This window comes from Xyrauchen texanus, chromosome 22, assembly GCF_025860055.1.
Source record: "Xyrauchen texanus isolate HMW12.3.18 chromosome 22, RBS_HiC_50CHRs, whole genome shotgun sequence".
NCBI classification, from domain to species: domain Eukaryota; kingdom Metazoa; phylum Chordata; class Actinopteri; order Cypriniformes; family Catostomidae; genus Xyrauchen; species Xyrauchen texanus.
The window spans coordinates 40,753,641-40,766,402 of record NC_068297.1 but is presented as its reverse complement, the minus strand read 5'-3'; the positions used below and the strand labels follow the sequence as shown (position 1 = coordinate 40,766,402).

Below are 12,762 nucleotides of genomic sequence, written 5' to 3'. Positions count from 1 at the left end.
AGCAATGTAGGTAATGGCAGAAGTGGATAAGTTGGATAATCTAAATTTAAATTAAAATTAAACTGTGTATTGCACATAATTATTGCTCAATGGGGCAATTTAATTGTTCATTAGATGGATGGCCTGAGGGAAAAAACTGATCCTGTGCCTGACAGATCTGATGCTCAGTGCTCTGAAGCGCCGGCCAGAAGGCAACAGTTCAAAAAGGTAGTGGGCGGGGTGAGTGGGGTCCAGAGTGATTTTACCAGCCTTTTTCCTCACTCTGGAAGTGTATAGTTCTTGAAGGGGGGGCAGGGGGCAACCAATAATCCTCTCAGCAGACCGAACTGTCCTTTGTAGTCTTCTGATGTCTGATTTCAGTAGCTGCACCAAACCAGACAGTTATTGAAGTGCAGAGGACGGACTCAATGACTGCTGAGTAGAACTGTTTCAGCAGCACTGGTGGCAGGTTGAACTTCCTCAGCTGGCGAAGGAAGTACAACCTCTGCTGGGCCTTTTTCACAATGGAGTCGATGTGTATCTCCCACTTCAGGTCCTGTGAGATGATAGTGCCCAGGAACCTGAATGACTCCACTGCTGCCACAGTGCTGTTTAGAATGGTGAGGGGGGACAATGTTGGGGTGTTCCTCCTAAAGTCCACAATCATCTCCACCGTTTTGAGCGTGTTCAGCTCCAGGTTGTTTTGACTGCACCATATAAACACAAGACAATCAATATCCATGTAAACATGATTCTAGTGTGATAAAATGACGTACTAACTGCATCTGTGTAAAGTTTTGCCAATTTTACAACATTGTTGCCATGGCGTCGGGACGCGGAAACTCTAAAACGGCATTTTAAACAACAGAAGAATTCATGTAAATGCTTTTATAAAATTATAAGCTTCACATTTTTGCCTTTAACCCCCATTGGCCCCATTGACTTCCAATGTAATTCCGGTTAGGGTTATGTTAGGTTGTGACGAGTCAAGTCGAAATAATTTTTGCAGTAATCAACATTATGCCACAAATGCTGTCGATTGAGCTTAACTTTTGAACCAAGAAAATTCCTATAAACCTGAAAATACAATTATATATTTTCTTTAATTATCAAACTGATATGAGGTAAAAGAGATATTTGCACTATTTCTAGTTCACTAATCAAATAGAGATAATTAAGATCAAAGTATTACACTAGACATTCAGCTATATAATAAATCAATATGGATAATTGGATATTTTGAAAATTGCATGTTAATAGGAATTATGTAATTGTTTTGTTGACACATTGGTACGTTGATATATACCATGGTATTTGCATGGTACTCCACTAAAATATCCCCCCCAAACAACGTTCTTGTTAGTATTAATATCAAATGCACATGCAAGATGCTTTATTGCCATTAGACAGATTAAATGTAAGAAGTGGTAAACTGCCATTGTTACCTCATGGATGAAGATATTTCTACCTTATCTAACTCTAAAACTTTGTTTTGTTGGTGTAGCTATATATTCAAATTAATTTATATTTTTGGACTTGTATAAAGTTCATTTATGTTCAAATATTTTGTTGAGTTAAGATTTTTTTCAGTGTAGTTTGATAGAATGACAGAGAAGAACATTCTTGTCTTTTATCTCCATTGTGTCAGGTGCAATATATTTAGAGTAAAGGAGGTATTGTCACCTGATTCGCTTTAAAAGAGCATAAGAGAAAATCATAGGACTATTCTATAGCCTCCAACTATACACTAAATAAAAAAGGCAGCCTGCAATTGTAACCTGAAGGATTTCTGTTTCTATGAAACAAAGCACACAAGCACGCAATGCATGTTTATCGTGAATATTTATTCAGCAATCAATGCTCATTTTACTCTTTTCATTTGACACAGAAGTCAAATTTAAAATGTAGAAAAATAAATTATCATAAAATACATCTCCATCGATATAGCGCTGGATGTTTTCATGGAAAACTCTAAACATTGTGGAACGATGTGAAATCACAGTCAACTGATGGCTTTGAGGTATGCAACAACTGTGATATGACTTTATACTAAAGCACAACACAAGTCGATAAACTATTGCCATAAAAACAAACACAAAATGCAGTCAATTCCACAGGACAGAACTTAGCACCAGATCAAACAAATATGAATCGGATACATATGTACTCATATATGTATTTGAATATACTCATGATATCTCTGTGCATGCTTTTCAAACCAGAACATAGTTCATATCTGCTCATAAGATAATTGTCCATGCTTGAATTTGGGCTACATCAAATGTATCTGGAAGAAAGGAACATCCCGCCTTACAAGTCACACATTTCATGGATGCAGCCATTGAACAGCTGGCTTCACAATGACATCACATATCTGGACATCATAACACGGTGATATCCAGTAGTTAAGAACAACATCATGACATTACATCCTCTATGCTTGCGTTTATAAGGCAAGAAGGGTTGGAGAGTTAAGGATGTCTACGCTAGATTCTGCTTTGGCCATTCCACCTTTGCAATTGTCAAGTCCCTCAGCTAGGGAGTCCAGCTCAGGGCAGGTGAAGGTAAAGACAGACATGTAGTTGCTACATGTTGGCGTGGAAGTGCTCACCACTGGGGTGCTTAAAGGTTCAAGGTCATTGGCCACCGACTTGTACAGGGTCTCCCAGTCTGTGATGCCCAGTGAGCCGGTCAGGTCAATGTCAGGGACAGAGCGGGCCGTTTCCACAGAGACGCGGTCCTCGTCGATGTTTGCGAGGAGCTCGCCCTTGATGTCGAGAGAAGGCTCGAGATCACACAAACTGACCTCTGCACTGGAACACAACAGGAGGTTGGAGTTCCCAGAAATAGCGGTGGACGGAACCATTGGGATCTCCAAGTCCTGAAGAGAAGCTGAATCTTGAGGACAGTCCTCTGGAAGTTTGGTGGCCGCTTCTGGACTTGGAAGAGGCTGGGGAGACTCTGGGAACATGAAGTCCAGCTCTTCAGGCAGTTGGCAAATGGGTTTATGAGTGGCAAGAACGTACTCAAGCCTCTCCTTTTCCTTCAGGAGATTCTGAATTTCAGCCTGTAGAGCAGCCTTGTCCTCTTCTAGCTTGTCGGTTTCCTGGAGAATTCGAAAGTGTCATTATTCCACAGACAGACAGAAGCAATAGTTCACCCAAAAATGACAATTCTGACATTATTTACTCCTAACTATTAGGACATTCTTTTGTGGAACTGTTTTCATATGGACCTTTTCCCAGACTGTGATGACGTGTTTCCACTAGAGGTCGACCAATAGTGGATTTTGCCAGTACCGATAGACAAGGTGCTTTAAAAGGCAGATAACTGATTAATCAGCCAATCGTTTGTTTTAATCAATTTATAGATTTTTTTTTTCCCTAAGTCTTTCTTTACTATGACGGGCACAGACGTATAAGAGTCCAAAATTATTTAAATCCAAAATGCAGGTTATTGTGCAAAAAAATCCCCAAAATAAGCAGAAAAATAGATTTGGCTCATAATGAGGGACTTTTAAATATTAACAAGCCCAAAATACACTGGGGACTCTTATTTTGTAATGACTGTTACAATGCTCTATATTTAAGTATTTACCAAATTAAGCTTTTTATAGCCTATATATATATTCAACAGATGAAGAGTTTTGTGCATATATATATATATATATATATATATATATATATATATATATATATATATATATATATATTTCCCAGATAAGGTTTATTGAGGGATAAGGTTTTATTATTATTCACAAGATATAAGTTAAATGTATCTGCCGACGGGGCACAGTTCCAAATATTCAAATTTTTTGCATGTTTTTGCTTCAATTTAGAACACTAATCAGAATAACAAAAGATGCATCGAAGTGAGAATTAAAATATGGATAATTTTAGTCAACAATGGAAGGTTTGGAAATCCCAACGAGGTGTCAGTAATTGTTTTTCTTTCACTTCTAGATGTTATACTCTAGAGTCAAGCCATTCTAGCTCACAGAAACATGGAGGAACATGGGAGGAATAAAAAAAATATCTGCATAGATACTGATACTTCAAAATTCAACTAGGCACCAATTAATCAGTAAAACCGATATGTTGATCTACCTCTAGTTTCTGCATATACCATTTTTTTGCAGTGTAAATCTAGCAAACTTCTTTATATTTAGAATTTTTTAATTATTTAGTATACATTGAAAACATCTAATCCAACTGCTGGGGGAGTGACAGTAAATTTGGCATTTTCTGGACAGTTGCAATCAACCGCCCTTTTTGTTTTCCTGTGGAAACGGGTAATCAAGAAGCTAATGGGCAAGCAAGAATAACTATATTTGCCCCCGTCACCACTACAGAAGTTTACCCTGCTATTGTTTACTTCTGCGTTCCAAAACCCAGAAATGTGAAAAAGGTTTATTGTGCGTAATATTCCAAATCTTGTGAAGTCATATTTGACGTACAAAGTTTTATAAAATCAAATATATATTTCATATCAAATACAGTGCATTCAGTGATGTTTGGTCATGAGACACTGGTGAACCAATGACATTTCGTTTGCAAAATCATATCGCAAAAACGATTTGCGAATAAAGCAGCGTTTCCATCTCATGTGTTTAAGAGAACAAAACCGTCACTTCTAGGAAATGGTCACAAAATATAAATGAAAACGGAAGTTAAAGCCACTGGCTGTTTTATTAAATGTAATAAATTACTTGTGGTTTAGGACGCACAGACAAAACACTCTGACGACCTTCATGTTTGCTAGCATTCAGCTGCAGAAATTCAGAATAACCAGAGCAACATTTCAGATGCCATGCATTAATATTGATGTTATGTATTCACATTGCTTTTTTCATATATACATCTACTGTATATCCCTGATATACTGTAAATTCTATAAATGTGATTCCATCGTAGTTTATGCGCATGTCTTCAGACCAAAGGAAAGATGTGTCCACCTCAAAGATTTAATTTGCATCTTGGTGTTGCCATCTAGTATTTTTATGTGATATCCTAAAACTGCACTACTTTGAGTTTGCATTATTTTTTATGGTGTTTATTTGTCATTTAAGAGCTTGACAGACCCTTTTCAACATTTAAAAATGACATTTTGTGTTCCACAGAAGAAAGAAAGTCATGTGGATTTGGAACAACATGAGGGTGAGTAAGAAACAGAATAAGCTATTTCTTCCATTTCCAATCAAATCCTCATCTTTTGAGGGTCTACTCACCGCCTGGAGGGTGTCTGTGAGTTCTCGTCGTCTGTTGCGACACTTTGCTGCAGCCATCTTATTCCTCTCCCTCCTGATCCTCTTCTTCTCCTCTTCCTCCGGTGAGAGCTAGTCAGAGCCAACATTGCACATATTAACTTGCACACTCAATGCACAAATCCTTGACTTCTGTTGACAATTCACCCCAATGGCAAAAGCATCTCTCTCTGCAATGCGTCTAAAAATAGCCTATTGTTGCAGACTTGCTGTGACTTGAATATAAAGTGGATGCTGGTCTAGGCAACAAGCCAGAACCTGAGCTGCATCCCCATCAATCTCATCCGGCACGTGCTTCACAGATGAGCATGCATGTCTATTGCGAAACAAACGTGTACCTGCTCGCTCTTGCCCTTTCTGGCAGCGCATTTCCCCTTGTTCCCAGCTGTCTTGGTCTTAGTCGGTTCGTTGCTTTTAGCTCTACCCAGAGACGGAGATACAGACGTGATGATGGTCGGCTGGACCATCCACTGCAAATCCGGGGTGCTGGTGATCGCCGTGACCGTCGGAACAAACGAGCCTGATGACTCGGCATCCATGCACGAGCCCTGTGCCAAATAAGTGATAACAATTCATTATGATGGAAAATAAACTGCGCTTTCATTCATGCATCGTAATGCAATGCTTTAATATCGTATTTGTAGTGGCTTATTGCTAATGCAATTTATGACTCTTTAAATACACGCAAGCGTCTAAAAATAGGCTCGTGCTGATCAATATTTAACTTTTGCATTGTCTCTGACGTCAATGCTTACGCAGAGCTGCTGTGGGCTCTCCTCAATGGATTTATTTTTCTCAATGAACAGCTGCATTCGTATAATAATTTACCAATTGCAAAGGATTCGCAAATTACTGAAGAATGAACCGTCATGAGGCTATTATAATGAAAATACCATTGCAAAAATATATATTTAAAACAATATTAACCAGAAACTGCCTCCAAATAAACATTATATATGTTGATATTTCATTTAAAGTGTCTAAATGAAAATGAACCAAATAGATCTGGTATAATTATAATGTAAGCCTTATCGTAATGAAAGCATGCATCACATCGCAGTTCATCATGACATGAGCTGTACCTGCGTGCTGTCCATCAGCGCATCGGTGCGGGGTTTGAGGGTGTCCCCGCCGGGAGAGGATGAAGAGTCCGCTTCAGACTTCGCTTTGCTCAGGAACATTTCTCCAGCACACACGGGCAAAACTATCTTTTAGATCCCAGGTTTTAAAATCCGAATCGCTTGAGTCGTTCTCTCCAGGTTTATTAACCTGGTCAGTGATACAAAGCGCGCCGAGCGCCTCCTATTTATAGGCCGCCTGAACTTTATGAATGAAACGGGATGTACCATTCCAGCTGTGGGGAGCGACTCGATCAAACATATGATGCTTACTCCAGGAAAACAGCCTTGTTTGTCTCATTGCATTGTTGTATTTCAATCCGCGTTTTTCTAAAGTGTCGATGGAAATTGATGTTTCTAAAGCATATTTTGGGCGCAGGGCGTTGCACACCCCTGTGAGAGAGAAATGTGGTAGCTACGTGCTAGATATTCATTCATAAAATTCTGATGGACCGTGATATTCATAACGACCCATAAAGCACAAAGTTTCCATGAATAATGTATGACCTCATGTCATAATTAGGTGATTCGATAATTTATATTTACATTATTTGATCTGATAAAGTTGCCATTTCATATAATCCAATACTGTAGGAAGGACTATGAGAAAAAAAATGACACCATCGAACATACACTAAAACAATATCTAATGCATATTTAGCGACTAATTGAATGATAACAGATTTTGTTAATCCATTCTGCGATTGTATATAATTAAATGTATATTTAATGTGCTGCCTGTCTCTATCCTCTGACTAGCATCGACACCTGCTCCTACGTCATGCAGTGACGTAACAGACTCAAACCGGAAGATGGCCATATATGGATAGCTACGTATTGGGATTCCAGCAGAGCTCTGGATTCAAGCGGACTGAACCTAACGCTGCTTCATTGTTTTGTGAAACGCATTTGCTTTTATTTGTGCAAACCGCTTATTTATATGCCTGCCAGCATGTGCAGATAATAATTTTAAAATGTACCCAGTGTCTATTAGTGCCTATTGAAAAACAAAAACAAACTTTGAAAAATAATTCAAAACGTTAAGAGCCAACACAAAGGAAATAAAGTAAATCAAATATAGGGTTTTAGTTACTTAAATCTTAATTGGTACATTTAAAAATATGTTTTTATCTTATTTTTAAGATGAACACATTTCAATTTCATAAAATTCCAACTGAATTCACTTTTAACAAAATTAAAGGTATACAATTTTAAATATATAGTTTAAAAAAAATAATAATTTAAAAAATAGGCTACAATATTATTTGAGTGTATAATAATCTAAACAAAGAGTGAAATACACATACATTATTTCAGTATATTCTGTTAAAATCATTTCTATCACATTAATTAAAAATAAATTACATCTGTCCCACAGTTGGGGCATCTTTTCCACCACATCAAACAATTTTGCCCCTAATTAAGTTTTTAAAATTAGTGTACTTGATAATTAAGTGGACAAAAGTGTCAGTGAAGAGCACGCTTGAGATGAAATATGAGACAAAACAAAGGAAAATCATTGGAAAAAAAGACTTGAAAAAAAATCTTGGCCATTATTTCCAATCACGCTGTCATGTTTGCCAAGTTAAGCGAAATGTGTTTATTTAAATTGTGTATTTAGGATACTTAAAATGTTATGTATGTAATTAGACTTAGCAAGATAAAATAATCATCCATTTTATTTGACAAACATTACAATGTTTTATTTCCATCAGAGTCATTTCCAGCACAGAATTCTATTAAATATTATTTTTAAGATTTACACATTTCAATTTCATTAAAGCAAAATTGAGTTGTTTTCAGCTGTACAGGATGTAATAAAGTGAAGAATGCATGTTTTATAAACCTAACCATCAGTGGAGTAAAAATGTAATTTTGCAACCTCTGAATTGCGCTTGTCACTGATTATGTGAACACAATAACTTCCTGGTTTCAATGCGGTATCTAAACCAGTGGCGGCTGGTGATACATTTTTTTTTTTTAAATTGGCGCTTTTTTTGTGGGCGAAAATAAATACAAAGCAGTACCAAAAAGCATATTGACTACTTGAACATAAATTTTGCTCTCCTTTCTTTCTGGCCAGCAAATTTCTCAATGACTCTCTGATTAAAGTCAGTCATCTCAGTAACAAGTCTCTTTCCCATGGAGAGCAATGCCAGTGCATTCAGCCTTTCCTGGGTCATGGTGTTTCTGAGAAAAGTTTTTATTCTTTTCAAGGTTGAGAAGCACCTCTCAGCTTCAGCCGTGGTCATGGGTGTGGTAATGAGAACTTTTATGAGAGTCACAGTTTCGGAAAAGACTTCTTCGAGATTATTTTCCATAAACAGCTGAAATAGGTCCACAGCACCACGGCAGGCTTTGAATTCTTCCTTGCTGTAGATGAGACTGAGCTCTGTCTTCAGCTTGCTTCCACTGAGCAACTTTCATGGTGCTGCTCAATGCATCTTCAGGAAAGGTATCCACACCTGTCCCCCTGCAACAAGGTGGCACAGACAAGGTGGTCTGTGAAGGAGAAACGCTCCCTTGTGTGTCCCAGGATCACAGACCTATAGGGATAATTAAATTAAATTATATATATATATATATATATATATATAAATATATGTAAATGTAAGGAGTAGGCCACTAGTTGTCACAGTTGCAATGACTTTCAAAATAAAAATAGAGCCATTTGAGTTTGTGTCCCATACAAGACAGTAGTTTTTGGTGGCTTCATATTTCATTTGATCATTTATTTTTATGTTGCCAATTTATTATTTTTGGGATGCTGTTGTATAATATTAAAATTATGATTTTTGTAAGGATTTATACCAAACAAAAAATGTTTTCTTGAGTCTGTAGAATATTATATGAGGGCAGGACATCTGCAGCACAACTGTAACGCAGACACAGACTGGTTGGGATCCATCAGCAGTATTTTAATGAAGACACAGAAGAGGTACAGGCAAAGGTCAACACGGGCAACAGGAATATAGGAGGCAGGCAGAATCAACGTGAGAGCAGGCAGGAGATCGGGGCAGGCAGCAAACAATCAACGAACTTGGAACAGGCAAAGGTAATAAAGGGCTGGTGGCTAACAAACACGGTACTGGAACAAGGCAGGGTCGATACACAATAGACAGGATAGTAAACTGGAACAAACGCTTGGAATTGTAGCCGGAGCAAAACAAGACTTCGCAAAGAGTGTTAGAACAAGGCTGATTAAATAGGAAATAACAAACAAGGCACAGCTGCGTAGTAATCAGACCTAAGTATGTGGGTTCATGGGAAATGTAGTCTATACTCAGAACTCCGGTGAATCTGATCTCCGATGACTGGAGGGGGAGGTGCTCTCGTTGTTCGTGACAGAGCCCCCCCCCTGTGAGCGGCTCCGGACGCGAGGATGCGACCTACGTCAAGGTCTCCCCCGGGGTCGAGGGGCCGGTCTCTCCGGGTTGGTCCGGTGGAACTCTGCAATGAGATTGGGATCGAGGATGTCATTGGTATTTACCCAGGATCTTTCCTCCGGACCGTACCCCTCCCAGTCCACCAGGTATTGGAGCTGACCCCGGTGTCGTCTGAGTCAAGCAAGGTCCGCACCAGGAAAGCTTCCTAGTTGTAAACTAAAAGAAACTGGGTTGATCTGTCTGAGAATCTTAAAGGGACCCACATACCTAGGACTGAGTTTTTTCAGGGGAGGCGAAGAGGAAATCCTGGGTGGAGAGCCAGACCCATTGGCCAGGAGCGTAGTTGGGGCCAGGGCGACGATGACGGTCAGCTTGTTCCTTGGATCGGTTCACTGCCCGTTGTAAATGGACATGGGCTTGGTCCCATACCGCCTCACTTCGCCGAAGCCAGTCGTTAACTGCGGGGACCTCCGAAGGTTCGCCGGACCAGGGAAACAGGGGGGGTTGGTATCCCAGGATACATTTGAAGGGAGTTAAGTTGGTAGCAGGTTTGAGTAAAGAGATTTGAGCATACTCTGCCCACGGGAGGTACCGACTCCAGTCCGACTGATTTTGGTGACAGTATGTTCGGAGAAATTTGGTTATTTCCTGATTCAGGCATTCTGTCTGGCCGTTGGACTGGGGGTGATAGCCTGAGGTAAGACTGACATTAATATTTAGGAGACGAAAGAAGGCTTTCCATACCCTGGATGTGAATTGGGGACCCCGGTCCGAAACGATGTCCTCTGGGAGACCATAATAGCGGAAGACGTACTGAAGGAGCTGTTCAGCGGTCTCGAGGGCAGTGGGTAGCTTGGGTAGAGGGATAAGACGGCAAGCCTTGGAGAACCGATCGATGACAGTGAGGATCGTGGTGTAATGTTGAGAACTGGGGAGATCGGTGATAAAGTCTACGGCGATGTGTGACCAGGGACGTTTGGGTATGGGTAAGGGTTGCAGTAGGCCAGCTGGAGACTCTTTGGGTGTCTTGGCGATGTCACAGACCTGACATTTGTTGACAAAGTCGGTGGTATCTTTCAACAGAGTCTCCCACCAGAAGCGGTTCTGAAGCAGGCGAACTGTAGCTGTGGTGCCTGGGTGCCCGGAATGTGACGTATCATGTACCCAACGAATTACCCTCTCCCACAAACTGTGAGGTACAAATGTTCGGTTGGGTGGGCATTCGGGAGGGGAGGGGTTGGAGGTGTGGGTCTGAGTGATGTCTGACATGATGTCCCACTGGATGGGAGCGAGAACCAGTCCGGGAGGAATTATGGGATCATCAGAGGGGTTTTGAGGTGTGGCTTCGTGCTGTCGAGAAAGGGAGTCGGCCTTGACATTCTTGGAGCCGGGTAGATAGGAAATTGAGAAGTTGAAGCGGGTGAAGAATAAGGCCCATCTGGCCTGTCTGGGGTTGAGTCTTTTGGCCGAGCGCAGGTATTCAATGTTGCGATGATCGGTAAAGACCTGAAATGGGTGTCTGGCCCCCTCCAACCAGTGTCGCCATTCCTCTAGAGCGGCTTTCATAGCCAGGAGTTCCCGGTTGCCGACGTCGTAGTTTTGCTCGGGAGCAGACAGTTTGCGAGAGTAAAAGGCACAGGGAAATAATTTAGGTGGGTTACCCTGTCATTGGGAGAGAATGGCTCCAATGCCTGTGTTGGACACGTCAACCTCTACCACGAACGGAATATCAGGGTCAGGGTGATGTAAGATGGGAGCTGAGGTAAAGCGCTCCTTCAACTGATGGAAGGCCCGGAGAGAGTCGGAGGACCAGTGAAGTTTGGTTTGTCCCTTTTTAACCAAAGCAGTGAGAGGTGAGGCGACAGTACCGAAGTTCCTAATGAACCTCCGATAAAAGTTGGCAAAACCCAGGAAACGTTGGAGCTCTTTAACAGTGTTAGGTTGAGGCCAGTTTAGGACGGACTGAACCTTGCTGCTGTCCATGGCCACCCCTTCCGGGCTGATGACGTAGCCGAGGAAGGAAACTGCTCTTAGATGAAACTCACATTTCTCTGCCTTGGCGTATAGTTGATGTTGGATCAAGCGCTTCAGTACCATTCTGACTTGGGCAATGTGTTCTTCAAGGGAATCAGAGTAAATCAGGATGTCATCGATGTAAACGATTAGACACCTATTGAGCATGTCCCGGAAAATGTCATTGATGAAGGACTGGAATACTGAGGGGCTGTTGGAAAGGCCGAAAGGCATGACCAAATATTCATAGTGGCCAGAAGTGGTAGAAAATGCGGTCTTCCACTCGTCCCCCTCCCGAATGCGAATTAAATTATAAGCGCTTCGTAAGTCCAGCTTGGTGTAGAATTTTGCTGATCTCAGTTGTTCTAGGGCGGAGGGAACGAGTGGTAGAGGATATCGGAATTTAATGGTAACCTCATTTAGGCCCCGATAGTCAGTACAAGGACGTAGGGAGCCATCTTTCTTATTAACGAAGAAAAAACCAGCTGCCGCTGGAGAAGTGGAGGGACGGATAAAGCCCTTGGCAAGTTCCTCGTCGATGTAGGACTTCATAGCAAGAGACTCTGGTTCGGACAAGGGGTAAATTCTACCAACAGGGGGTGTGGCGCCGGGCTTGAGTTCAATGGCGCAATCGATGGAGCGATGGGGTGGGAGTAGAGCAGCCTTGGACTTGCTAAATGCCTCTCTGAGATCAGTGTATGCATGGGGTATCGCAGGAAGTGAGTCGGGGTTTTTACTAGCGTGGGTAGTGCCCACGGTGATAGGTCGGACTACTTGAAGACATTGCGTGGAACAGCCTGGGCCCCACTGAGGTATTTGCCCTTCCTGCCAGGAGATTTGTGGGTTGTGCATTCGGAGCCAGGGAAAACCAAGGATAACAGAGTTGCGAGGGGAGTTGATGACGAAGAATCGTAAAGTTTCCGAGTGGAGTAAGCCCACCTGCAGGGTGATGTCACAGGTGGAGAAGCACACTCTGCCGGATCCCAGAGGCCGACCATCTAGC

At 41.3% G+C, this 12,762-nt stretch overlaps 1 protein-coding gene across 1 annotated transcript; it reads right to left on the bottom strand.

Moving 5' to 3' along the window:
- Window positions 1-2,245: 2,245 nt before the first annotated feature.
- On the bottom strand, window positions 2,246-6,423 carry LOC127662814 (protein c-Fos-like). The gene is made up of 4 exons (XM_052154172.1): window positions 6,325-6,423; window positions 5,581-5,790; window positions 5,207-5,314; window positions 2,246-3,085 (listed from the first exon to the last, which is right to left on the bottom strand). Exons 1-4 carry the CDS (start codon window positions 6,421-6,423, stop codon window positions 2,426-2,428), a joined length of 1,077 nt encoding a protein of 358 aa, XP_052010132.1. The 3' UTR covers window positions 2,246-2,425.
- Window positions 6,424-12,762: the final 6,339 nt, after the last annotated feature.